Raw genomic sequence first — 27,768 nt, forward strand, 5'->3', positions numbered from 1 at the left:
AACTTAACAGTACGGATCTCTACTGAGCTGGAGCTGCTGTCCTGCAGTTGTGAGGATTTTTATCCAAACCACTTGAGTGATAGTCCCCAGCAATACACCTGTGACCAGTGCCAGGTTTCTCTGTTTGTTAAAAGCATACATGAAATGCCATAATTTTTTGTGCATTAATCCTTCCTGAGAAGGTAGACGAGATGCAAATCCATGTCTCAACCTGTGGAAGGGAGGGGGACTGAGAGAAGCAGGTTGCCTAACTAGCTGCCAACTGAACAACTCATTCCAAGGTCCAGAGCCTCAGCTGTGGAGATAGTGTTGGTGAGGTGTGTACGGCAGGGCCATACTTGAGTGTCTGGCTGGACCTGGACCTTGACCTCGACTATCCCTTGTGGGGTTCGTGGGTCAGGGCAGGTGGGTGTGGAGAAGGGTGTTGCATGGCAGATTGGGGCAGGCAGGCAAGCTGGATATATGTCTGGGAGCACACTGAGGGCAATGACCATGATGGCTGTTTGACCCTTGGCCCCTGCACCGGGGGTGGTGGTAACCAGGAGTTTCGCAGCCTCCCCCTTTGCCCGCGCGTGGGGTCATCTCGATCAGCCCCACGGCACCTTCTGCCGGGGCTACGCTGACGCTCGGTAAGCAGCCCGACACCGTGGCGGGGACTGAGCAGCAGGACGGCCCCCTCCGGGGGCTCCCGCCGCGGGGGAGCGGCGCCTGCCCCGTCCGGAGCCGCGGGGCTCCGCCGCGGTGCCGCCGCCCCGTGTCCCCACCGCGGCCCCCGGGGAGGGCCGGGCGGGCGCGCTCCCGCCCGCAGAGCCCCAGAGGCGGGGGAGGCGGCGGGGCTGCGCATCCGCGACACTCGCCGCGTCCCGCCGGGATGGAGATGCTGCTCCCACGCGCGCGGCCCCGACGAGCTTCGCCGACGACGTGCTGAGGGTATTCGGGGCCAACCACAGCCTGTCGGCCGCGCAGCTCTCGGCGCTGCTGCACCAGCTGGGCGCCGCGCCCCTGAGCTCCGCGCTGCCGCTCCACCACCTGCACCACAACCAGGTACCGCGGGGGCTGCGCCGGGCGCCGCGTTCGCTCGCGGCGGCGGCGCGAGGGCCCGGCTGGGAACGCACGTCCAACGAGGGCGCCGAGCCGGCTCGGCAGCTCCGTAGTTTCTTAAATCTCGCTTGCCGTCGTGTTTCCTCGTGCTGAAGCCGGGAAAGAGGGAGGGAGGGAGGGAGGAAATGTCTTACGAGGCGCTGGGTCCGGGATTCGGGCAGAGGTACCGGTCCGCTGGAGAGAGCAGCTTGTGGCAGGGGAGAAGCTGCCGTCCATCAGTGAACTGCTGCTTCCTGGCATAAGTTCTCCCTCCTCGTTGTTCAGCTCTTAAAGTAGCACTTTTCCTGGTTAAATAGCATCTGGACAACAGCAAAAAGTATATGAGAATCAGCTAGTTTTTCCCTCCGACAGTTGAAGAAGCAAATCTTCAGGACTTGTTCAAAATACAATTGTCATGAGACAGCACAAACTCAGTTATACAGACAGGTCTAGTTGTGTAAAGAAACATCTTTCATCTAAGTTGAGTACAAAGTGTACACACATCAATTTACCTACCAAAAGCTTTTTTAAACTGATGTTTAATTTACTATCATTGGAATATTACTTTTCATGAAAATATTTTTCTCTGTTTAGTGTCTCCATTCAAAACTCAGATCTCATGGCTACTTTTAAAGTGTGTTTAATTTCACATATCTTAGTGTCCTAGACGAAGTTTGTTTCCCTGAAGGAGAATTTTGAGACTAGTGGAGATTTCCATGTGCTCAGAAATCAGGGACACAAAGTCACAAAAAGGAAAGGAAAGTAGGAATGACTGTTTGGTCTGGTTTGATTCCACTTCATAATAAAGAGGAATGACTCTAGGACCTTGAGAACTGTTTTTTAACATTTGGAGTAGTAGCTCCTTTTCTTGTTCTGTGAAGGAGATGAATCTTGGATAACCTCCCTTTGTCTTAGAAAGGTTTCAGCGGGAATTAACGCCACTGAAATCAATGTAGTATTGAGTATAAGCATAGCAATATTTGCAGGACTCACTGCTTTCAAATCTCACAAATTGAACACTGTTCCAGCACAGTGTGTTAAAAACATAAACATTCCCAGCCACACATGCTAAATACAAGTTTTCAGTGTTCAATATGGCTATGAAAAGGAGCTTTCTTTCAAAGGGCATAGAAATGGGCAGATTCTTCAATCCTTCAGGTTTTTCCTCTGCAAAAGCACGTAGCTCTCGTACGCAGGCTTTGGCACAAGGTATAGAGGAAAAAAAAAGTAATGCTCTTTCTTATTACTGAAGAGGCATATTCCTAATAAGTAATACAAAGTTTAACAGAAACCAATTTTTTTCACAGGCCTGTTCTATTTGTGTCCATGTTGAATAATATGTAGGTACCATACTGAAATGTGTATACTTTTTTTGCTGAGTTACTTGTATTCTTTCTTAAAATTGACCTTACAGCTGCTCCATCAGCTTGTACCACTAAAGCAAGTGCTTTTTTCCTCCTGACCTTTGATCCCTCATGGATGTTAGGTATGTCCATGACTTTGGGCAGGTGGTGCATGCAAATGCATACTCATACCAAGTAAATCCTATGTGATTATTTTTAAACACCGTGAGTCTTTGTGCTTACAAGTTGATGATTTTTAGTGTCTACTGGTTATGACAGAAGCCATGAAGTGACCTAATCTAAAGTTGGAAGGTATCAAAGACCTAAGCTTTACTGATTCTCTACAGAGGAAAGTGAATACCTCTGGAGAATGATTCAGGCCTTTCTCTCTGCTGTAGGAAGACACAAGGTTTATCTTAGACTTTAAGTTCACAACTTCCATGTCTAGAGCTAATGGGATGACTTCTAGGCCTTTCTTTGAATCAAGATAACTCACCCCTGCTCTTGAGAGTCCCTCAGCCAAACCTGAAGGAATTTTTAGTGCAGCTGATCCCTAAGGGACAGGTGATAACAGCACCTGGCAAGAAGGAACAGCCTCTGTAAGTTTTATCCCAGCATTAGTTTTAAGTTTTAATGTTTCATTCATAATAATTTTGGTAAGCATATTAATCTCATGACAAGATCTACAAGAAGCTGATCCATTTTCTTTTTCAGATTTTTCATTTTTCAGATTGAAAGTCTGGATGTGTAAGCCAGAAGAAGATGGATGCTTGTTGTCTGTTTTTCTTTGATACTAGGTTGACTTGAAAAGATAAGGAGGAAAGAAAAATGATTTAATTTGTTGATGATGGTGTTTGAGCATATACTGATGCAGCCATTTATGGTAACTTGTGAAGATATTGATTTTTTTTTTTAGTGTAGGAGGAAAAAAGGCACACTTTTTGAATACTCTTGGAATTTTGCATTTAACTCTCTCAAATTTCTTATGCTTTTGGTCTCTTCTTTCATCATGAATTTTCGTAATTCTTTTTATTGTGTGTTTATATTTTCTTTGCTCTTCAATTTTTCTGTTATCACCTTTTCTTAATAGGTAAGCTCAGGCTTCTTGTCAGAGAAATAAGTAGTAACTGAGCAAACTCAAATACTGGTCACATTTTCCTGTGGAATTCCCACACATTTGAGATCTACTTACAGGTGTAAAATTAGCAATTGCAGTCTCATAGATGATGGCTTGGTTATGCGCTCTGTATTTTATGTTATTAGCAAGATGTAAAAGCATGAAAGCATACTTAATGTTCTGTCATTGGATTCACTGTAGTATGGTAGGCATATATGTATGGCAAAGGATTAAATGACGTGCTCAAAATTTTTGGTCAAAAATGCATGGAAGGCAAATGGTCATTGAAAAGAAAGCTTGTTAACATCACCTTTATTTTGTGCTTTGATGTACTCAGTAGGTGTTAAAATCATGCTCCTGTTTCCTTCTTTGACTTTCCTAAATCTATATTTATGCCAATCCAGATGTTATAGCTGAATACTGTGTTTTAATGTGATGCATCTTAATTTTTAAACAAAACATTTGGACAAAATGAAATGAAATTTTTTATTAATATTCATGATCAGTTATAATTAATTTTCATCTCAGGATGAGTCAAAATCTAGTAACTTTAGTATTTCAGATAAACTAGAACCAGGCTAGTATCTGCTTTGATTTTTTTTTTTTTTATAGTGTTCCACTAGTTAAAACTCATGTTTTTTGAAAGAATGGAGAGTGTGACTTAGGCTCTTGATCCGACACCATGATCTGACGTTGCCTGATCAGTGAGGCTAAATAGGCTTAGTTGGTCTACCCTCTAAGTGTCTTATTTCTACAATATGTTCAGCAAATGTCAGCACTCAAGGACAGTTTTCAGGTCCCAGCATGACCAGCTGCCTTGAACATGGGGGGTGTGTGAAATCCCTAAAGTACACAAGTGTACTCAAGCAGCTTCATCTGGTTTGACTCCTTCTCATGGAGTGTTGCTTACTGAAGGAATGATCATCTCCTAGCATCCAGTTCTTAGCTGTGTGACAAAAAGCTGTCATCTCATCAGCATTAGATGATTTAATTTATTACTAGTAAGTTAAGGAAGACATAGTTGTATGTCTCTATTTTACCTTATCCAGGGTCAGACTAAGTTAAAAAAAAAAATCAAAAAACAGCTGGTCAGATAGGCATTCACTGCATTCTTTCTTTGCTATTGCTACTGTGGAACCCATTGCTCAGCCTAGGGCTGGGCTGGTATTTAATCTAGCAACATCTAGAAACTGCAGTCCAGGATGCTGTTGGGTGTTTTAAGTACTTCATATGTGGAATGCTACAGATAAAACAGGCAGAGCAACGATAAGAACACAGCAGAACACAGGGACTGATGCATTTACAAGATAGTTGTTACTGTCATATTTTTTAATTTTTCCAGTTAGAGGAATCCCATATTGGTCAATCATTTTTGGGAGAGCCTTAGCAGGATAAAAGTAAGCATGTTTTTTAATATTTTGTAATTGTGTAAATCCTACTGATTTAAGTCCTTCCCAATTTTGATGAAAGTGTTTTTAAAAACATTTTCTTGAAAGTTCAGCACAATCTTGTTGTATCTTTTTTTTGCAATTGTTTACTAAACACTGAGTGACAGTAATATTACAGCCAGTCCCCTCACCTAATCGCTGTAATAAGTCCTACTGAATATCAGGGGATAGACATAACAGTAGACTTGGTGAGTCGGGACATCGTTTTCAGTCCCCTGTTTTATGAGGCTAAATTTTCTTTCTGCTGAGATCATCTGTCAGTCTTACAAAATAAATACTGCATGTTTTTACAGCAGTGTGACTGTGTTAATGTATTTATTTATCCTCCAAAGATAAATGCAGAGTTCTGCAGTGTGCAAACATGCATTGCTCCAGTTCAAGAATTCTAATAGATTCAGTCTTTTAATTAATCCTTTAATTGTGCTAGGGAACTCATGCAAGCTTGCTTTTTAGCTCTTGGATGTATGTAGGAGTTTAGCGAGAGTATGAGATGACTTATAACAATGAATCATTTATAAGAATCATTATCCTCTAGGTTTGTCCCTGATCAAAATAATAATAGTAATTAAATAAAATGCTGTTTCTCAATTTCACATGAAAGAGCTCTTGTCCAATGGTATTTCTCACTTACGTGTTTGTATGTAGGCAAAGTTACAAGTCTCAAGTTTACTAATTCATGCTGTGTCTGATTTATTTTCTCTCCATATGTTTTCTTATCTACAACATTGTTTGGATTTTTGTGAACTAATGTTAATACTAATGTATTGGTGTTTTAAAATACTAATAATTCATTCTGTATTTCTAGAAATGAGATAGTTAAAGGTAATTTCTCTTTGAGATGGTTATGTTATAAATTCTTAGCTCTTAGTGGCTTGTTTTTTAAGGGCTTTTCATCGTAGGTTCCAGGAATGGCTCTATGAGCCAGTAATAAGCACCATACAGGAACTATTCCTGTAGACCACAAGTATTCTCCTTTTGTTTCACTGTGGGCATATTAGCCATGTATTTTGAGTTATTCCATAATGCAGCGTTAACAGGAAAATGATATGGCACATAACCAGTTTAGAAAGCTCCAGAGTTTTTTGTATTGGTCTGTAAAAGACTGTATGTTCAGTGATGATTTCTTTATGCATTACTCCACTGAGATTAAATGGAACAACATGTTTTAAAGCAAAAAAGCCTTCTGTTATTGAGCTGTATTTATTTTATATGTGTTACTTCTTTGACATTAGCATTGATGTTGAAAGATGAAATTATATGTACTTCGCTTCTCTGTATTTGAGTCTTCAGGGTCTCATGGCCTTAACAAAGTTTATACTTATATTTAAGGTCAAGCATGTATTTGAGTGCTTTGCTAGGCTGGGTCATTAAAGAGGAAGGATAGAAGTATCCTGGATGTAATTTAGCTGAAGTCGCTTGAATTGGCCTGCATGTTCTTTTCCTCCAAGCTTAATCAAAAAGAGTCACTTTCAAGTGATGTGCACATGCTTTCAGTTTTTGGGCAGTATTACAAAATTATTTCTTAACAGAAATGGAAGTTGAAATAAATGACTTGCAGTTGCTTAAGCTTGTCTCTAGAAGGAAATCGCTTCATAAATAATAATGCTGAATTATTGGAGAAGTGCTATGGAATCTGAAGGGTAGCAAAACTGAAAAGAGCAGGGAGGGAACATTTGTTTTTATTTTGCTAAGACTTCAAGTGCTCTGCTTTTGCAACTGAGATTTGCTACAGGGAGAGTTATGCTGTAATTGATGTCTCCTATAGAAGGAAAATATTTGACTTTTTTTGGTCCCAAGACTAAACCTTGGTGTGTGTTTGTTGTGCAGCAATAAGCCAAATCACTTTTGTTGACATTCAAAAAGAGAACACTTTTTCCTTATTATTGTAGGAAATAAAGAACGTGAATTAACAGAAGGTGTTAGGTGAAAGACTTCCACAGTTTGGAACATTTCGTATAAAACCACTCAATTTTTCTGTAGATGGATGTTTTACAATATTTCTTGGTCTGTATTTTATCTTTTTGGTTGAAAGTGCCAAGCACAGGAACCAGCCCTGCCCTGGCCTGGTTTAGCACTGCCAAGTACGTTTATTGTTGACCCATCAGACACTGTTATATCCCAAGCTGAAGGCAAAGTGAAGATCCAAAGTAGGAGTGTATCTCATTGGAGTGCAGGAAAGCTCTACAAAACAATGTTTGCTCTTAACAGCTATTGCTGTAAAATGAATGAAAAATGTTGAGTGCTGCTAAGCTCTAGACCATTTTTAAGCACTTAATTGGGGGAAATAAATAAGAAGTGTTGTTGTAACACAGAAGTGGTCACTTGCATGAATAAACTGTCACTGAATTACCAGTCATTTTCTGACCTACTCTGTCACTGAGGTTTTGAATGTATTTATTCTGCTCTTAAATGTAATTATTTTGTAATTACATACTATTTTATTTACTTTGAAGCTATTTTTCCAAATATATTTTAGGGTTTAACTGTCCTGGTTCATAGGGCATAAGATTTGCAAATGTCTCTTTAAAATATGTTGTATTGATTTCTGGTTTATCTCACTTAAAATACTTTGAATCATTTCTGCATCACATTAAGCAATCACAGTGCTTTCATGCACAGCATACAAACACTGCATAGACTTCCTTGAAAATGCACTACAGTATTTTCATGTACTTCTTGGATTTCTCAGTGTATGAATTTTTGGGTTTGCATTAATGTATTAAGTTGGCAAAATTCCTTTTTGTTTCAGTGCTTGACTGGTGAAGAAATTTTTTCTTTGCATGGGATACCAAACAACAGTCACATATCAAATTCCAACTTCTCTACAATATGTCCTGCTGTTTTGCAACAGCTCATTTTTCACCCATGTGATCATCAGGAAAACTTTGAGGATACGTCTAAGCCACATTCTTTACAAGGTTAGTTAATATTAATTAATATTAATACTGTGACTGGAGTGGGGTTTTCTTAGGGGAATAGTAAGCATTTATCTATGCATAACAGGAGTGTCTTGTTTAAGAGGATATGGTTGTAAAGTGGAAACACAATATGCTGTTTCGGGTTAGCAGACCATCTAAACAAACACAAGGAGTCTCGCTAACAGCTGGCTAATAGGAGAGAAGATGGGAGTAGAGAAGGGAAGTCTGTGCAGCTGATTTGCAGTGGGAAATCACCTAACTGGGATTTGCATGTATCAGGGCAATACAAGGTTTACTTAGAGGGCTGCATTTGAGTGGAGATATTTGCAGGTGGGAGTCATGACATCTAGGGAGCCAGCGATTGTTTTTGTGAGGAAAAATATTCCTTCCAAATTCTGACTCCTGCTTTCATGTCATCTTCTGTGATGACCCCTCCATGTGGAATATCATCACATGGCTAGGTAGCCTTAGTCTTCCTTCCTCCTATTTTTCTTACTTTATTTCCATATTTATTGTGCACAGAACTGTATGGTGCAGTAAAAAACAAAGGACGGGGAAGATTCAGCTGGTTAATGAAGTAACTTGTTTCACTGATAAGGATCAAATATAGAATGACCCATTGGTTTGACTCAGTATCACAAATAAATTTACTACTCCAAGGGAGTCATCTGAATTAAACTTAAAAGTTAGGATTTTGGATGAGTTGGTGCCTAATGTCAGCATTTATGAGAAGAGATAGAAAAGTGCTTTTTGTAACTTTTGAAATACTAGCATTAATAACATTCTGATTAACATAGGTGATCATATTTATTAAGAATTAGAGGTAATTCCTAAATCTTAGCTGTGCCAGTGAGAGATTAGAATTCTACTTGAGTAATCACTGAAATCATATCACCAATTTACTATGGCTGTTCTAGATTGCTTGTATCATATGAAGACACATATTGCCAAGAAGTCCATAATATCTGCACCAGAGAGTAGGATGTGTCTTTCTCTTTTTTTTTCTTTTGTTGGGGGGAACTGTTTAAGTAGGTTGTACATGGAATCCTTGACCTACAGTTAACCTCCTAAGCTATCTAGACCATCCCTCTTGTTTTTCTTTTATCCCTCAGGCTCAGAAGCAATGTCCAGTAGCCAGATAAGCAAGGCAGCCTTCTCCCTGCCCCTCCCTTGGCTGCAGTGCAAGAAATCTGCAAGGTCCATGTAAAGTATTTTAAATCACAAGGGTATGAGGCTGTGACACACAGTGGTACCTATTTTGAACAGAAATTCACAGGAAGGCCCAGTGCCAAATGCAGCTGTTGATTTATTCACACCCCCACCCCATCACAAAATGAATCTGTATTGCTACAGCATTGGCATCAGGTGATTTCAGTTACTGCCCATGAAGCAAAATCTTCTGTGCATGTTTATATCTGTGCTCATGTGAATTTTCTCCCCAGGGACTTCAGAAGACGATATACTGTCTTCTGAAGTACTAATGGACAAGACGCACAGAAGAAACCTGTACAATGAGCTTTACAGAACAGCTACTTGAAATAAAAAATAAGTGCTGATGAAGCAGAGTAGAAGTTGGAAGGCAATATATATCACGTGTTTTTTCTTGGGATTTGTATAACTCATATCTAACCTAGCTGACCTTAGGGGCACACTCAAGTCCTTCCCTAACTTGCTTCTCTGAAAGATAATAGGGAGAACTGTATGAAATACTGGAAGTTCCCAGTGGCATTCCTTCTGTCCAATGTGAACATTTTCTGTGCTCTTTTCTTGACTTCTTTAGAAAGGTATTCATGCACTTTTTTCCTCTTCATCCTAGGCCAAGGCTAAGGAAGAGCCTGAGCCTGCTTGTTCTTATAAAGAGCAATGCTGAGCAATGGTGTTCTAAGGAGGCCATCTTACTTGCACTCCTGCAATTCTGTTTTTTAGATTTCTTGAGTCTTTGGGTATCTTGACTGTCTCTTTATTGGGTCTGCAGTTCTAGAGACAGAAAGAATAATAGTAGCTGGCTAAAGATGACTGCACCACCAGTCTTGGGGAAGAGAGAGTATGTGTTCAGAGTGCCCCGCTCTGGTATCTCAGATTTCTGAGATGTGTGGACTCATGAAAAACTTAGTGTGGATGGAGTCCTAGTGGATAAAATAATTTTTAAGACAGCAGTGCATACTGCATTGTGAAATACAATCTGCAATGCAGGAACTTCGGCAGCATTGGTTATCTTGGAATTTTGTCACTTTTTTATTTTGTTAACTCAGTTTAAAATGTACATTTTTGCATAGAATATGTGTAGATGTCCATACACTGAACTGAAAGAGACTCATGCTTCTGTAGTAATCCCAAACTGTAAACAGTGGTTTGTGACTCCTGATGACATTGCAGACCTATTTGTCTGTTATAAATTTGATTTCAAAAATATATTTGCAAGCTTAATTGTAATTTATTTTAATGGAAATTAAACTCCTGTGTAGCTTAGTGAATCTACCCATATCTAGTTGTGGTTTCTTCCTGCTCTCTGTGTATCTCCCTCAAAACTGGCAAATTAATGTTCTAATTGGCAGTGATACACCTTCTTTGAATACTTTAAATGTTTCTAATATTTCTGTTCTTGACATAATATAAATGTCATTATATATAAAAATTGTGACACTCTACAAACAAAATAGAGCCATCCTGGTAGCAGGTGAGTAATCTAGTTTGTTGTGTTTTCCAGTGTTCCAGAAAAGTAAGGCTGCAGATCTGATCTGTTAGTTTCTGCCATGCAACTTCTTTACATACACACAAGCTTATAATGATGCAGCGTTCTGGATTATACCAAATTGTTCTCATCTAGGCAGTGTGCTGTTGGCTCTGATTATTATTTGTGGTTAATTTTACAGACAAACCCTCTGTCTGTGTGGATAACTTTGTGGTTCTGTGGCATCACTTGAGGCACCGTTGTAGACCTCTTCAGAGCAACTTTTAAAGCTTTTCTCTGTACTCACAGTGACTTGAAATGTCACTGGGAAAAACAGTAATCACACATAGAGGCACGACTTTGTGATGCTTATGAGCAACAACAGCAACCACACCACACCTCTCCAACCTGTAATTCAGACTCCAGAATTTATTATGGTATGGATTTGTGCAAGTCCTTGTGTCCGAACATGAAAAATCTGAGACTATGCTTATGGTGAAGGAAACAAAGTTATGGTGCATATACTGCTTCTTAGAAAAAGTTTTCCCCGTTGCGTACCTAAATTGTATGTCCTTCTTTTTGAACCTAGAACCTCTTTTTAAATGCACTTTCATTTCTCTATTATAATTGTCTCAACTGTGAGCTATCTGTCACCCACCTGTTTGATAAGTGGTGATGGGCAGCATTTTCAGCCAGCAGAACTTCTTCGAATAAGAGAAGGAGGGAGGAGTGTTAGGAACTGAGATACCACTTCAGGGTGATTTGAAGGAGTCATCCATTATCAGGAAGGATTTTTGTATCTAGTACAGCCAAGACAGCAGCCTTCTAGTCTTGGAGTTCCTTAGAAGTAAATGGCAATTTATTTGGCATTAAATGGCAATTGACTCTGGGACTAGTGACAAGTTTTGTCTTATCATCTCTATGCTATAACTACTTCAGTTATTAGCCTAAGCCTTAATTTTTACTCTTTATTGGCTGTACAGACACCTGATTTATATTAGCAGCATATAGGCTAGCCTGTATATATATACTTATACTAGCACAGTTTCCATTTTTAACATGGTAGTCCCAGACAGTGTTTTCAGATGTTTCCTTTCTGCAGGTGTGCATCTTAACTTCAGAATTACATATTTGTGAATTTTAATTTCAATCAAGGAACCACTACTTTTACTAATTCCATTTTTACAATTTAGCAATTAGAGAAATCACAAGCAGACTGAAGTGGGTGTTATACTAAAATATTTTGTATTTCTTCTTGTTTATCCACAGTTTGGGGATTTGGGTTCCTGGCTGTGACTATCATTAACTTGGCATCGCTTCTGGGATTGATTTTAACTCCTCTCTTAAAGAAGTCGTATTTCCCCAAGGTTTTAACTTACTTTGTGGGCTTGGCCATTGGTACTCTCTTTTCCAATGCAATTTTCCAGCTCATTCCAGAGGTAAGCAAGGGGAATCATTATTTAGTTTGCATACTAGTTTCTAAAGTATATTAATTTTAGAAGCATGCTGCTGTGGGGTTCTGTGTGTGGGTTGTAGTCTCCAAAGAGTTTTGTGTGGGTTTCAGTGCCATTAGCTATGATCCCTTTCTGGGATGAGTCAGAGCCATCAAGATCTCTGTCTTATTGTTCATTGGGGAACAATGTTCATGGGCTATGCTGCCTTTAGACAGAAAGAGAAATGCATTGGATAAAATCTTAGTGAACTTTATTGGGCTACCCTGTTAATGTTTAATCCAAGTTTAAAAAATTTAAAGGATCAGGATCTTTCACAATTTCAGGTCATGGAAACTGGTGGTGGGTATAGAGACAGTTTTTATAATAAAGGGGTATCTGTGAAGTGTGGCATTTGTTTGTTTTTCTGGAAATATATTAAGATTACAGACTAATTTGCATTGCTTTTTTCTTCACTGTTAGGCGTTTGGGTTTGACCCGAAAGTAGATAACTATGTTGAGAAGGCAGTTGCTGTGTTTGGTGGATTCTATATTCTCTTCTTTGTGGAAAGGATTCTTAAAGTGATATTAAAGATCTATCACCAGGTAATGAAACCTGTCACTAACTGAACAAGCCTTGCCTTAAAGTGCCTGTCATATTTTATGAGATACTTGCTAGTTAAATAAAATGTGTGGGTTTTTTTCTATTTTATCTGAGGAATTCAGCCCTACTGTGTGTTCTAATATAACTGTTTAAAATCCATATGAATAGGGGAAGCAACCTCACTTTTTTGAAGGAGTTATAAGCAGCAGTGGGAATAGAATCCAGATATGAGTGTGATCTGCTCTCACTGGAAGATGTTTCAGTTGCTCTCAATAGCCAAGTCGTTGCCATGATAGCTAAACACATCAGAAAAGGATGGAAATACCTAAGAGCTGGAGAGAATGGAGTCTGCCCATGGAGTCTCCGCTTCGGGCAGGAGAAATCCATGTGACATTTATACCTTCGTAGTCACCTGCAAAGTGTAACCATGCTGATAGGACCTGAATCTTTCCTTCAGTGACTTCAGCTCTGTGTTTCCCCATGCTCTAGTACACAGACCTGCTTTAGTGAACACTGCAGTTATCTCTTACTGCCCAGCACTCTGCTTTCTACCCATATGTCTGAGTATTTGTTTGTTGCGTACTCACGTCAGTGGGGCTGATTTTGTCTCAGAGAAGGGCACCTCAAAATTCTGGTCCTCTCTGCTCTGATAGAAAACTGTCCTACTCCTACCTCTCTTAAGGTTCCCCCTCCCAAAGTATTGCTGGTAGTGAAAATTATGATGATCAACTGCCCCTTGTTGGTAATAGCTAAAAATAGAAAAAACAAATTTGTTACTGTTTATTTTTGTACACAATTGACAAAGGCTAATAAGATCCATTTGACAAACAACCATGAATAACTAGCAAATGTTGGTCACTTGTGGTTAGGAATTTGGCTTGGGAGGTTCTACATAAAGGTGTAAAAGTTAAAAATCCCACATGTATTCTGATTAGCTAAAAGTAAGAGATAAGTTAGGAACTTAGATACATTTGGAGTTCATTGAAAAATTGAAATGTTTACTGCTACTCATTTCAACAATCACTTGGTGTTGAAAACAAGGCAGCAAGAGTATGATGCACCCACCTTCCCTTTTTGTCTCTATTTTCTTATGTTTGCTATTTTGCTTTTGTTTTAATTAGCTCCTACTTATTTGTTTGTCACCTAGACTGGCCATAATTACTTTGAAAATGGTGAAGAGAATCGTTCTCAGGATAAGACTAACCCACCCAAACCACTGTCATCCAGCAATGGGGGGGCGTGTTACGCAAATTCAGCCGTCATAGAGAGCAATGGAAATCTTGGTTTTGACAGCATCAGTGTGGTCTCAGCACAGGTATGAAAATTGTGTCTATTTTTTATTGTATTCCTGCCAATTATATAAGTGTATCTGAGGGGACAGTTAATATGAATTTTTATTACTTTTGTAAATTCTTGTAAACTTAGAGCTTATAATTTGCTTGAGCTCTACGAAAAAAATAATGGGGTTTTGAGGCAAGCTTACAAAAGCTGAATGATGCATTCAATTTGTAGCCAACAAAAAGGGCTATTTTATATCAGTATTTGAATGCATAGGACAGAGAGATGTATTTAATCAGATAATTTGGTTAATATTGATTTTGTTTTTTTGTTTTGCTTTAAGAGTGATAGTGTATTTTAGTGTTGTGTGATCTCTGTGGTGTTCCTGATTATGTAAAGCTGTTAAGTGTGAGAACCCGATTCCTTTGAATAATACAGTAACTTAATACAAAAACCGAATACAGTAACTTTCATGCAGTATATTGTGAGCACTGCTTGTCATAATTCAGTATGTTTGGATACTATGAGAATTATGGATGTCCTATGTTGAGACAGAAGCCATTCCTCCTGGTTTAAGTGTTACTATCTTTCAGATTTTTTCTCTGTATTTCTTTGTGTTTATTTTCATACCGCAAATACAACTTCCTTCTGTCTGAGAAGAAAATGGAAGTAGAAAGTTTTGTGCCTCTTTAGTCTTTTCCCCTGTGCAGGGAGGAGCAGTACCATTTCTTACTTATAAAAAATTAAAAACACATTAAAAAAAAAATCTGGAATGTCCAAGGCAAACTTTTTTTCATAGTAGAGATTTCTGGTTTACCACGCATGTTCTTTAGCCGGTAAGTTGGTTGTGGGGAGCAGAGAGGAGCAAGCAGGAGAGCAAGCCAGAGGCATGCCCTAACAGCCAGGAGAAAATATTAGAGTTCTGCATTGACCTTGCAGGCTCACAGGGCATTTGATGCACACAGTTTAAAGCAATAAAATTTACTTGTCCTTACTGTAGAAATGTCATGAAGTGTGGTGGATACTGGATGTTTCAAAAACTAGGAGAAATATACTTAAAATTGTATGGGCACCAAGAGGGAATTAGTATTATGAGTGTCCCTAAGCTGTATTCTGTAGATTTATAAAACAAAAAGAACACCACTTTGCTCTCTGCAGAGACAGTCAGCTCTAGTGTTATGGGTATTGTTTTTCTGTCCTGTACTAGAAGTTACATCTGGACTTATTCCAGTGTTACCTTTTGGCTAGCCACCTGCTTATGCATAACCTAAACATAACAAAATCATACCACATATTAGAATATTAAAATGCAACTACATAGGATTTATTTCTAACAACTAGTTTAGATGAGATGCTTGTGACCATGAAATATTGTAGGTCACCCCAAGATCCTTTGTGGAATACGCATCTCCTTTTACATGCAGTCTTAAGAACTTAAAATTTCACACAAGTCTTCTCTTCTACTTAATGTTCTTATGAAAATTCATGCCCTTCAATCTTTCTTTCTCTCCATTTCTGCAAATCCAGGAAGAGAATATGTTGTATTAAATCATCTTGAAAGTAACAGGGTAAAATTCACTCTGGAGCCAAGGCTGGCTGCAAGGAAATTTTGGTGTCAGATAACCCACGGCTGAATGTGAGCCCAGAAGGCCAATGCCATCCTGGTCTGTATTAGAAACAGTGTAGCCAGCAGGACTAGGGAAATTGTTGTTCCCCTGTACTCACCACTGGTGAGGCTGCCACTCTAATCCTGTGTTCAGTTTTGGGTCCCTCACTACAAGAAAGACATTGAGGTGCTGGAGAGTGCCCAGAGAAAGGCAACAGAGTTGGTACAGGGTCTTGGAGCATAAGTCCTATGAGGAATGGCTGAGGGAGCTGGAGGTGCTTAGCCTGGAGTAAAAGAGGCTCAGGAGGACCTTCTTGCTCTTTACAACTACCTGAAAGGAGATTGTAGCAAGGTGTGAGTGAGTTTCTTGTCCCCAGTGACAAGTGACAGGACAAGGGGAAACAGCCTCAAGTCGTGCCAGGAGAGGTTTAGATTGGATATTAGGAGAAAGTTCTTAACAGAAAGGATTGTCAGGCATTGAAACAGGCTTTCCCATGGAAGTGGCTGAGCCACCATCTCTAGAGGTATTTAAAAGAGGCATAGATGTGGTGCTTAGGGACATGAATTAGTGGTGGACTTGTTAGTGTTAGGTTAGTGGCTGGACTCAATCTTAGAGGTCCAGCCTAACGATTCTATGATATTGTAGGTAGCGACAAAAAAGCCATCATTACTCTTGTCCTCCTCCAGTGAGGTTCAAAGGGGGCAGGTAGTCTTCGGAGTCATTAGGGAGCAGGAGAGGGCCGGTGTGGCTGAGGTGTTTTGGGGCAGTTTGGTAATGACATGAGGGTAAGTCTGCATTCAACTTTACAGGCATATTTCTTTCTTAAATACTTTTAAGAAAGAAATAAAGAAGAAACCCTTTGGCACAAGCCAACACATACCTAAGAGAATTTTAATGTGTTCTCGTAATCTACTGCTTATTAGATAGGCCAAACACAGCATCATCAGAAATCATCATGAAGTCTTTAAGGAGGGAATTTGAAGCCGACTGTGCTGAGGTGTGGTAACTGTTTTTAGCTGTGGGGATCCAGCTATACTGTCTCCTTTAATGCCAGAACAGATTGACTGCCAGAGTAAATGTTTAATCAGTCACTTACGTTCTGTTTTCACTTGAAGCAGTAATTGCAACCTTGGAAACGTCCTTTGTGCTCTACCCAAGGTTTGTATCTACTATGTGTTGAAATACGGCTTGACAACAGTAACTTTGAAGAAAAGTTGTTTCAGAGATGAATTGCTAAAATGTCTGTATTCTTGAGTGCAGAGTGTTAGAGTTGTATAACAAAACTTTACAGTGACCTTTATTTATTCCCCAGAGTCAGTGTCAGGATTCCTTCTTGGTCCTGTGGGCATTTCTAGAGAATACGAAAGGACATATCTGGTTCCTGTCTGAGGGAATCAGAGATGCATTAGAAATAGCAATAGTAATCTGAGATACCGTGGGATAAAATAAGAGAGACTCTGTATAATTTTTTAATTTTGGGAACAGAGAAGAGATCATTACTTTTAAAAAACTGTCTGTGTCTAGAAGAGGAAAAATACCAAGGACATCTTTGGTTTTCCATAAACTGTAGAGATACAAATAATACAGAACTGCATTAATAATTAATAAAAATTAGACCTGATAGTCCAGCTGGGTATTACAGAGTTCCTTAGTTGGCATATCTTCTGTGATGTCTGCTAAACTACCATGAAAAAGTGGGAATAGTCCAGCAGAGACAGACATTGTTCATTTTTTGCCTTGAAATCCTATATATTTGTAGGGTAATTTTGTCAGTAGTCTGCCTTATCTTTAACATGAAGAATAGGTATTACTCGTTCATCTTCTTCTATTGGACACGTGATCTAGTAAAGTTCAGAATATAAATCCAGACAAGCAATTTCATTGTACTTTATATGATTTAGAGAAGTTGTCAAGACATTATCTACAATAGATTACATGCAAGAATTATGATATTTCAGAACTACACAGTAAATGGCAGATAGCCATATATGTACTGCAGAAGCCTCTCAGAAACTGTTTCCTAGTTTTTAAATTACAGTTATTTTTGCATTTTGAAAGATTTGATTAAGAAAGTAATTTTTAAAATTAAATCAATACTAGTATTCTAAATTAAATCCAATTACTTAAAAAAAAATACATAGATAAAAGAACCCAAACCTCAGCACTTTTCTAGAATCAGTTCCATTCTTGATAGACTCAACAGCTAATTCTTAATAGTATCTTCTTACTCAATGTTCATTTTTTTTATTAGATGCATAGAAAGTTCAGCATGTATATTTGTAAATTATTTATTTCACTAAAAAGCCCTTCAGATTTTTGTATTTGTTGTACATACACACTGCTTTAGGCTGTCATTGGAATTCTCAGCTGTGCCAGAAAATGGGTCCTTTACCTAGTTCTGTGGCTAAGCCAATTGTGCCATTACAGCCCTCAGAAAGCCATATGCACACACATGGCTCCCCCTAAAACCAACTGTGCTTTGGCGGGAATGAACATAAACAAATATGTACAAGTGACGTTTTTGCTCACCTGTATTATTTGCTCACTGTTTTCGTTGCTCTTTCAGGAAGTTTCATCCTAATAAACGTTTTTTTTTCATAAAACCATTCATTTTATAGAAGTACTTGGCATTTGATGTGAGAATTCTTTGATAATTGAAAGTTTTTACAGAACAAAACCATCACCTCTTTCTCATGTATAATAGAAGTCGATAACATGTCTTTTCAAAATACAATTTCCTGAGACTAATATTGCTGCTTTATCTGAAAATACTTGCTGTTGTTTGTGTGTATGTGAACAATGTTCTTTTTTATTAGAAAAAATGAGTTAATTGTTCAAATTAAAATCTGTGCATTGTCTCAAACTCCCTTTCCTCAGTGAAACTAGAAACATGTGCAAGAAAGATGTGTTTTTGGCAGAAATTAGGATGATCTACAAAACAGTGCCTCCACCAGTTCATAGGCAGCTTGAAGGATGGTCACCAGGGAACAGAAAATAACATAAGAGAGCAGATCTTCAGCTCAGAGAGCTGGATGAATTGATGGAATTGGTCTATTACTCACTCATAAGTGGTCCTATCTCAAGCAGAAACAGTACAGGTACAAATTAATCACCTAAAAAATGTGATTGGCATTGCTTGTGTTGGATGAAATGTTGAGAGGAAAACTTTCAAAAACTAAAGGCAAGCATGTAGTAAAAGTCTAAAACTACTTGTTTGAGTCATCAGGGAAACTCCCAATTTTTTTAATATCATTGTTAATTTTTGCATTATGAAAGTATAATTTCAGAACTTCCTATGGACTGAATAGGAGCTGTAAGTGTGCTTTGTGGTAGTTTTGGCACTACTCAAGCAAGGCTTTATTATCTACGAGTTCCAGACAGTGCAATAAGCATCTGACTTGGAAATTCCCAACCTGAACTTTTGTCCTGTCCCAAGACAGCTCCTAATACAAGAATGTAGCCAGATAAGAGTCAGGTGAGCAAATCATGAGACAGTCCTTGTTGCTCTGTCATTAGAGATTTTGTAAGAATTTATTAATCGTTGTATTTCCTTGTAGTTCAAAATTCAGTTGCCTGGTAGTATTTGCATATGGCAAAACTAAAACAATTTGCAATGTTGTTTTTAATAACAAAAGAAAATTTCTTGGAATACTCTGTGGCCTTCTCATAAAGGAGAAAGAGGCGTTCCTCTGCACCACTCTACTACAAGAGACTGATATGTGTATGGATGAGGGGAGAGCAGTGGATATTGTCTGCCTTAACTTTAGCAACCTTTTTGATGCTGTCTCTCACAACATCCTCAGAGGCAAACTCAGGAAGTGGACTGGATAAGAACACAGTGAAGTGGATTGAGAATTGGCTGAATGGCAGATCCCAGTGGGTCGTAATCAGTGGCATGGGGTCTAGTTGGAGGGCTGTCGCTACTTATGTCCCCCAGGTTTCAACATCAGGCCCAGTATTGTTTAACCTTTTCATCAGTGCCTTGGATGAAGGAGAAGATGCCTCCTCAGCAAGTTTGCTGATAATACAAAGCTGGGAGGAGTGGCTGATACCTTAGAGTGCTGAGCAACCCTTCAGAAGAACCTCGACACATTGGAGAGATGGGCAGAGAAGAACCTTCTGAAATTCAACAAAGACAATTGCAGGGTCCTGCACTTGGGCAAAATAACCCCCTGCACCAGAACAGGCTTGGGGTTGACCTGCTGGAAAGCAGCTCTGTGGAAAAGGACCTGGGGGTCCTGGTGGACAACAAGCTGTCCATGAGCCAGCATTGTGACCTTGTAGCCAAGAAGGCCAGTGGTATCCTGGACTGCATTAGGAAGAGCATTGCCAGAAGGTTGATGGAGGTGATTCTGACCTGCTACTCAGCCCCAGTGAGGCCGCATCTGGAGTGCTGTGTCCAGTTCTGGACTCCTCAGTACAAGAGAGACATGGAGCCCTGGAGTGAGTTCATTGGAGGGTGACAAGGATGATTAGGATGACAAGGATGATTAGGATGACAAGGATGATTTCCACTTACGAGGAAAGGCTGAGGGAGCTGGGTCTGTTCAGCCTCGAGAAGAGACAACTGAGGGGACCTCATCAATGTATGCAAGTATCTGAAGGGAGGGTGTCAAGAGGAAGGATCCAGGCTCTTCTCAGTGGTGCCCAGCAATAGAAGAAGAGGCAATGGGAAGAAACTGATCCACAAGAAGTTTCATTTGAATATGAGGAAGAACTTCTTTACTGTGTGGGTGACTGTGCACTGGTATAGATTGCCCAGAGAGGGTGTGGAGTCTCCCTCACTGGGGATATTCAAGAACTGTCTGGACACAATCCTGTTTGATGTGCTCTAGGATGACCCTGCTTGAGCAGGGAGGTTGGACCAGACAACCCACTGTGGTCCTTCCAAACCGATCTGTTCTGTGATTCTGTGATAAGTATCTCTGTAGGCACACAGATGTATGTATTACTGCTTATGTATTCCAGTAAGTGAGTGCTCATTAATGCCTTATAAGCAAATATTTTTTTTTAGTGGGGGAAATACTACAATGCTTGCAAATATCCTGTAAATACACTATGTGTGTACAGAAATTTAACAGAACGGATCACCAGAAGTTTTTAGGGGGGGTTGGTTTGTACTCACAGCTAAAATGGCAGTTCCTTTTATCTGCTTCAAGTTTTTCATTATTTTGTGGCACTACATGTATAAATTACTTCCACTTTGGGAGGAATTAGTGAGATCCCTGGAGTGTATGTGCATTGCAGTTTTATATTAGCCTGTTGATTTCATACTCTGAGCCTCTAACTTGCACAGTCAGAATTATCCATTACTGTTTTTATTAAACATTCACTTTGTAGAAACTAATTTGAATAGCTGGATTTGACTATCGTTGCCCAAAATTAGAAATAAAGTTTATGGAATATCTGGATGTGTCTATACTCATGTGTACCTGGCTGTTATGCAGCAGGTGTGTCTCTGAGAGCATGATGTAGTGGCAGTTGTGTTTCAAATACAGTCAATGTGATCAGATCCTTCTGACTGTACGTGCTTAATAGTGGTGGCTGAGGAGGCTGTGAGGAGCCTTGAGACACTCTTTACCTGACAGGGACTTCAGAGAGACATTCAGACCACTATGGCCTGAACTGCTCTCTCAGCTGAAGGGCATTCAGATGAAGCTTTGTAGTCAGAAGGGTGATTGGGCCCTGCATGTTAACTTGTTGAAAAGGAAAACATTTGGTGCTACTACTGTGCCTTTTGCTTCTTGGACCAAGCAATTTGATCTCTGTATGCAGCAGTGCTTTAGTTTATACTTGGCATTCATTTAAAGACAGGAGCATGATTTGTTGGCTTCTTTATTCAGTGGTTCATGTAATTGCTTTATTGTGTTATTTTTTTCCCAGGAAGAAGCCACCCAAAGTAGCTTATGCAAGTGTCTTAATGGGCGTCCACTGTCAAAGATTGGGACCATTGCTTGGATGGTAACACTGAGTGACGCCGTACATAACTTCATAGATGGTTTGGCTATTGGTGCTTCTTTCACTCTGTCTCTGCTTCAAGGGCTTAGTACTTCCATAGCCATCCTGTGTGAAGAGTTTCCTCATGAATTAGGTAAGGAACTTCATGTTGTTTACTGTGGAAATCACTGTTGTAGGAGGTCGTGCATAGATTGAAAGAAAGTTTAGACAAATTAATCGAAAAAATATTCATCAAGAAGTCCCAAGCATCAAAATACACATCTGGCACAGGAAGTTCCGTAGTGCAAGTGGGTGGAAGCTGAGACTGTATATTGGAAAGGTGTTAATTATCTTGTTCATATATATATTGCATATACTGTTGTATTAATTATTTTTAAAAACAAAAATCATTGTAAGTAGGTGTGTGTTCCCATGCTCTTAGCTCAATCTTGCATCACCTATTTATTTAGAATATATCAGTTTCCTTAGTATTGAAGGGAAATCCTCATCATGTACTTGAATGAAGAAAAACAGCAGGGAGTTATACAAATCATGTATTTTCTTCAGAGTTCCTTTGAAATCAGAAAATAACCACAATATCATTTTCTGAAAATGGTTTTCTCTTTTTTTTTTATTCTTTTAGGGGATTTTGTCATCTTGCTTAATGCAGGAATGAGTACTCGACAGGCTCTGTTTTTCAATTTTCTGTCTGCATGTTCTTGTTACATTGGATTGGCTTTTGGTATATTAGTAGGCAACAACTTTGCTCCTAACATCATCTTTGCTGTAGCTGGTGGAATGTTTCTGTACATCTCTCTGGCAGATATGGTGAGTTATAATTTCATTTTCAGTTATTTTTTTATCTGCAAGAAAAGATTTCACTAAGTCTTTCCAGTACTAGAATTTAGTACTTTCTTGCTCTCATATCAGTATCATCTAATTATTATTACTATTATTAGATGTTAAATCAGCAATTATACCCTTAGTGGGGGTGCACAAATAGTTATGTTTGTTCATGAAACATGGAACTCTTTCACTTCACAAATATGGCTCATCACATTATTGCTGAAAGGAGTTTTAGACAGGGACAAGCTTTTCATGAACAGTTTCATCAAAGAGTAAAAAGTGTATAACTACGTTGTTTCAGCATTTTAAAGTGCCAGAGTATTTCAGCTTATCTTTAAAAGGTTCATTTTTCTATTTAAACCATATTGTGAAAGAAAAACAGAAAAAGAAAGGTAAACAAAATGAAGTTAAGTATTAAGTTTTTAGTTGAATGAAAGGTGTTTTGTAATCACTGTGATAATTTTCAGGTTGTTTAGCTGAAAAACCTGATTTAAATTCTGTTCTCATTTAAATTAAACAGTGACAGCCCCAGTTTCAAGGTTCAGACTGAAAAACTTGCTGAGCTCTATACAAAAGGGTCTGTCTATCATTTATTTTTCAAAGTATGCTAGAAGATATAAGGGAAAGATATTGTGCTAAGATCCAAATAGGATTTAGACATTGGGAAATAAAATCTGGATTCACAGGCAGTTAGCAATATTCCATAATTTCCTCGTATAATGATGTTTTGTCTCAAAATGAAAGAGGTCTTTCAAGAGTTTTAAGTTTTATTATGTTTAATTCAGTGTTGTAAGAACAGATGCAGCAGGTGAAAAGGTGTTTACACCTGCTACATGAGAATCCATTTGAGTGTAGAATTGGAAGAGTGAGGCCTGAATTTGAAAAGATTTAAGTCCCCAGTTTGTTTCTATGTGTGTTCAAGAGCTGTCATGTAGTTATAGTGACCATTCCATTAAATGCTATTATAGTTTAGGAAATAGCATAGAATTTAAGTAATACCCTAGAATTAAAGAAACAATATAAGTAGTTTATTTTATAAGTTTGCAGTACCTTGATTGCTAATGCTTTTCATTTAATTTCACTCTTAAATAATGAACAGTAATGTACTGAACTATGATGTGTAAAATTCATGGCATAGATTTAGAGTGGCTCAAATTTGTTATTAATCCATCAAAGTAGGTAACATTCTTTTATCTGTTGTTCTATTCTCTCTGTTCCTCTCTGTCTCTCTCCCTGTCCCCTCTTCTCCCCAGTCTCTCTCTCTTTTTATAGGTTTTTGGATTGTATCAGTTACCTATCTGAATTTTTCTTCCCCCTGAAAAGTCTGAAATAGGGTATTCAAGTGCTCTGTACAGAGATCTGGCTTTCTGCTTTCTGTTATGATTTTCACACACCTCTGGTTTGCTTGTCCAGAAGCAGGTAGGATTAACTGGAATGTCATTCCTTCCTCATTCTCTTTTTGCTGTGCCCTTTCCTTCCAGCATTGGCATATCCCACCTCTGCCAATAGGATCACTGTGAGGTGAGGCTGTGGGCGGGTGAGAATGTGTACACTGAGGTGTGTGCACAGATGATCCTTGTTGTATGGCATGAAGCTAATCTGGTTTGTTGCCATTGCCTCTTGTGCAAGAGTATTACAGAGCTCTGGAACGATTTCTGGGAAGGTTTGGCCACTTCCCGCTAACCTTAACCTGTTCTTCAAGAATTGCGTTACCTTCAATGGCTGTTTTTGTGTTGTGAGATCAAAGAAAGATACAATTTCTGAGTCACCTAGCCTGGAGGTTTCCAAACTAAGACTGAAATTAACTGTCTTCATTGCATTCTGGTTAGACTACTCCCAGCAGAACAGGAGAAGAGAAAGTTTATTTGAGTACGTTTGTCGAAACCTACTGTAGTTGATTTTATCGGCAGCAAACACATACCCTGAATCATCCCATGCAGGGAACTTCTTGCCTGTGCTCTTCTGCCATCACCTCAGAGGAAGTACATTTGTTTCTGCAGCCAGCAGCACAGCAGTCATCCTTTGCTATTATGTTACCATTAAGATGCATGTTACGGAATGAAGACTCCCTTCATTGCTCTGTAATGTAATATTGCATTGTGTTAGCACCACTTTCACACCAGTCTTCTTTCTTCCTTGCTTGACCTCAGAAGCCCACCAGACTTTCTACACGTAAAAGGTTTCTTATTTCTGAGGCATTGTCTATGTTTTCATCTTCACTTCTTTTGCCTTTACATAAAGCAAAAGAAATCCTGATCTTCCACTTCCTGAAGAAGGGTTTCTCTGTTTATACTAGTGAAGTAAGGCAACATTTAGTAATACAAGGGCAGCTGCTCCTAGCAACATATGAACCAACAACTGGAACCTAGGAGACTGCTGGAATCACAAAGGGAAAATTTGCATGAGAGACAACCAGGTGAAATCTCAATAGAGAGGAACAAGGCACCATTTCATTTCACTGTCCTTGGTGGAGTAGGTTTTCAGGGTAATTAGGGTGACTTGCTCCTGTGACTGCCTTCATGCTCTGTTAGTTCTAATACACAGTCCGAAGTAGCAATATTGTTCTGTTCTTAATGCCTTAAATGAAGCACACTACCACAAGATGGCAATACTTCCCTAAAAATATCCTTTTTTTTTTCAGTTCCCAGAGATGAATGATATGCTGCGGGAGAAAGTGACAGGAAGAAAGATGGATCTTACATTCTTCCTTATTCAGAATGCTGGTTTGCTAACGGGGTTTACTGCTATACTGATGATCACCTTGTATGCAGGAAATATTGAGCTGTGATAATGCAAGTGAAAATGGAATCATTACTGAAGACATGAAGTAAATTGCAAATGGAAGACACTTGAAATCCATAAAGGGACATTCATTAGTGACAAGTCCCATCCTATCCTTCTTGCCCCAAATACAGGAAGTTCTTCTTTAGGACTTGCAGTCAATCCAAATAGCAGGAGCTGTCAACTTCCGTACAATGCCAAAAAAAAAGCTAGTATTTTTATTTCTACTTAAAATTATCGGACATATCTGAACTGTCACAGAGAAAGGATGTTACTTGGCCAGTAGAATTATGCAATACATGCAACTCAGGACCAACTGAAAGCTTAGGTGTACAGGGAAGATGTGTATTTAAAAGAAAATAATAGAGTTTCATATCCTTTTTTAACTGTGATGAAGGCAAGCATTTTCAATTTTCATGACTTTAGTGCAGAATTTGTCTGTGTAACATCCCCTTTCCCCATCAAAAAAAAAAAAAAATCAAATTATTTCAGAGTAGGTACTAATGAAGCTAAGATTTTTAATTACTACTAATTAACACTGGAAGGAAAGATACCAGTTCCTGCTTTTGATCTTCTCTCTTTATAAGTGCACTAGGGAATTGTTGATTTATTTTGAGAACCACTTTTTTTAATTAGAGGGAACCTGTGTTAAATTTATGACTTTTATCAACTCCATAATATTTTAGAAACATTGAGTATTTTAAAATGTGCAAGCATTTTGTGTTTATGAAAATAATAAACTTTTGCAATTAAGTTTCACAAATATTCTCTAAAAAAATCGGTATTTTAGTTTCACAAAGTGGAATTTAGAAAAAAATCTTGCTAAAATCAACATTCCAGTAAGCTTTTTTGTAATTTGAATAATTTCCTCATGTGCAGTTGAGTGGAAGTAAGTGATAATAAAATATACAAATTCTTATCACAATCTGTTGCATGTGACCTTTCTAAAATCATGCTTATATGTATGAGTTCTTCTGAAATAAACAATTCATCATCTCTAGTGTTACAGGATGTGCACAAGGAAATTCATAAAAAAATATAGTCCATTTCAATCACCACTTTGCTTTGAAAGAAATGTTGTTATTCTCTAGTAAGTTACTTTTTTCATTGATTTTTAAGCAAGTTTTACAACTTCAAAGAAGATACTATTTTTTGATGTATTTCCTGGTTGTAGGAAGGGACAAATGTTTTATTTTTAATTCTCTATTAAAATATATTTTCTACCAGATAAAGGATTAATTTTAATATTTTACTTGAATCTCATCTGTAATTACATTAGAGAAAATAACTAGGTGTCTGTTCTTCTGCACAGAAGTTGTAAATGATACTTTAAAATATGTTATAAATGTTAAAAGTAATCATAGTAGCCAATGACATTTGCTGTATGGAAAAAGCATTTATTAGTCACTTTGTGCCCTCTGAGTTTCTGTGAAGAAGAATCCTCCCAATCCATGTCTTTCCTTTATTCCTTCCTTATTGATTCCTTGGATATGAGCTGTTTGTAAATGCTACTCTTGTGTATGACAATAATTTATTATAGTAACTATGAATGTTCATTGACTTTTTAAAATAATTTGATTATTTCTAGTTCATCAGATTATTTTAATAAGATATCTGCATGGTACTTTTCACCTTTAAATCCAAACATTTGCAAAGGAGACTTGAGTTTTATCAACTCCCTAAGGAGGAAAAACTGAGGCAAACAAGTCATTGAAATAACCTACTTTTAGATCACAGAGCAGACTAGAGATGGAACGGTCTGATTTTCTGTGTAGTGCTTTAGTCAAAAACCAAACTGTCTTTTCTGCTAATTGGATATTTAGTACATAAGACAGCTTTTTGATTTCTGTATGGGCAGGTTTGTCTGTATATCTTTGCTATTATTATTTGTTTGTCCAGTACATATAAAATACATCTATTCCAATTCTAGGAATCGCAGTGATTTCCTAGACTTTGCAGATACATCCAGTGAGGAAGAAGGATGAGCAAACGTTGTTTTTTTGTGACAAATAAGACTGCAAATAGTTACTCCCCAAAAGTTTTGAAAATTAGTTGAGGGAAAGACTTTCATATTCTTTTTCATGTTAATGTCATCTGCAATACTATTCAACTTAAATTGCCACCTCTTCGGCCTTCTTTTCAACAGTTGTGCAAATTCAGCGTGTAATGTAATTCATAGGGCTCTTACATACTTTTGTATATGTTGTTTCCTTAGGGCAAATTATTGGACATCTAATGTTAGGCATTATTTAACATATACTTGGGAAGATATTCTGTGTTGGCAATACTGTGATAGATAGTATATAGTTGTAAATAGATCACTGTCATAAAGTTTCTTTTTTTTCATGATGTGATTCATGACCTAAGACACACTTTTGAAAGTTTCACTAGAGGTGGGGAAAGATCCAATACCACAATGCCTTCCCCATGCCCACCTACCCCGCTGATAATATACTAAAGAAGGAACCAGGAGCATATAAAGAGCAACAAGATGGACAAAGGGTAAATCCTAGAGTTCTTCTGACCTCTTGAAGACAGGAGATACAGAAAAGTAAAATGGTCTATGGGGGAAGCCTGGTAAATATGCAATACATAATTATCATTTATGATTTCAGGAAAAATAAGCACAAAAATTTGGTCAATACTTTAGGGTTACTGTTTTTGATATTTTGATGAGTTCTTGACTGAATAAGGATTTAAGGCATCAA

General features: G+C 38.4%; 1 protein-coding gene across 1 annotated transcript; it reads left to right on the forward strand.

Moving 5' to 3' along the window:
- Window positions 1–871: 871 nt before the first annotated feature.
- On the forward strand, window positions 872–25,549 carry SLC39A8 (solute carrier family 39 member 8). Its single transcript, XM_018083100.2, is given in 9 exon segments — window positions 872–890; window positions 893–1,044; window positions 7,738–7,906; window positions 11,847–12,016; window positions 12,491–12,613; window positions 13,759–13,926; window positions 21,380–21,587; window positions 22,077–22,261; window positions 24,921–25,549. Coding segments are annotated over 9 exon segments (1,341 nt in total). The 3' UTR covers window positions 25,068–25,549.
- The last annotated feature ends 2,219 nt before the right edge of the window (window positions 25,550–27,768 follow it).

Source organism: Manacus vitellinus, unplaced genomic scaffold (genome assembly GCF_001715985.3).
Source record: "Manacus vitellinus isolate BGI_N305 unplaced genomic scaffold, ASM171598v3 scaffold_0_pilon, whole genome shotgun sequence".
Lineage (NCBI taxonomy): Eukaryota > Metazoa > Chordata > Aves > Passeriformes > Pipridae > Manacus > Manacus vitellinus.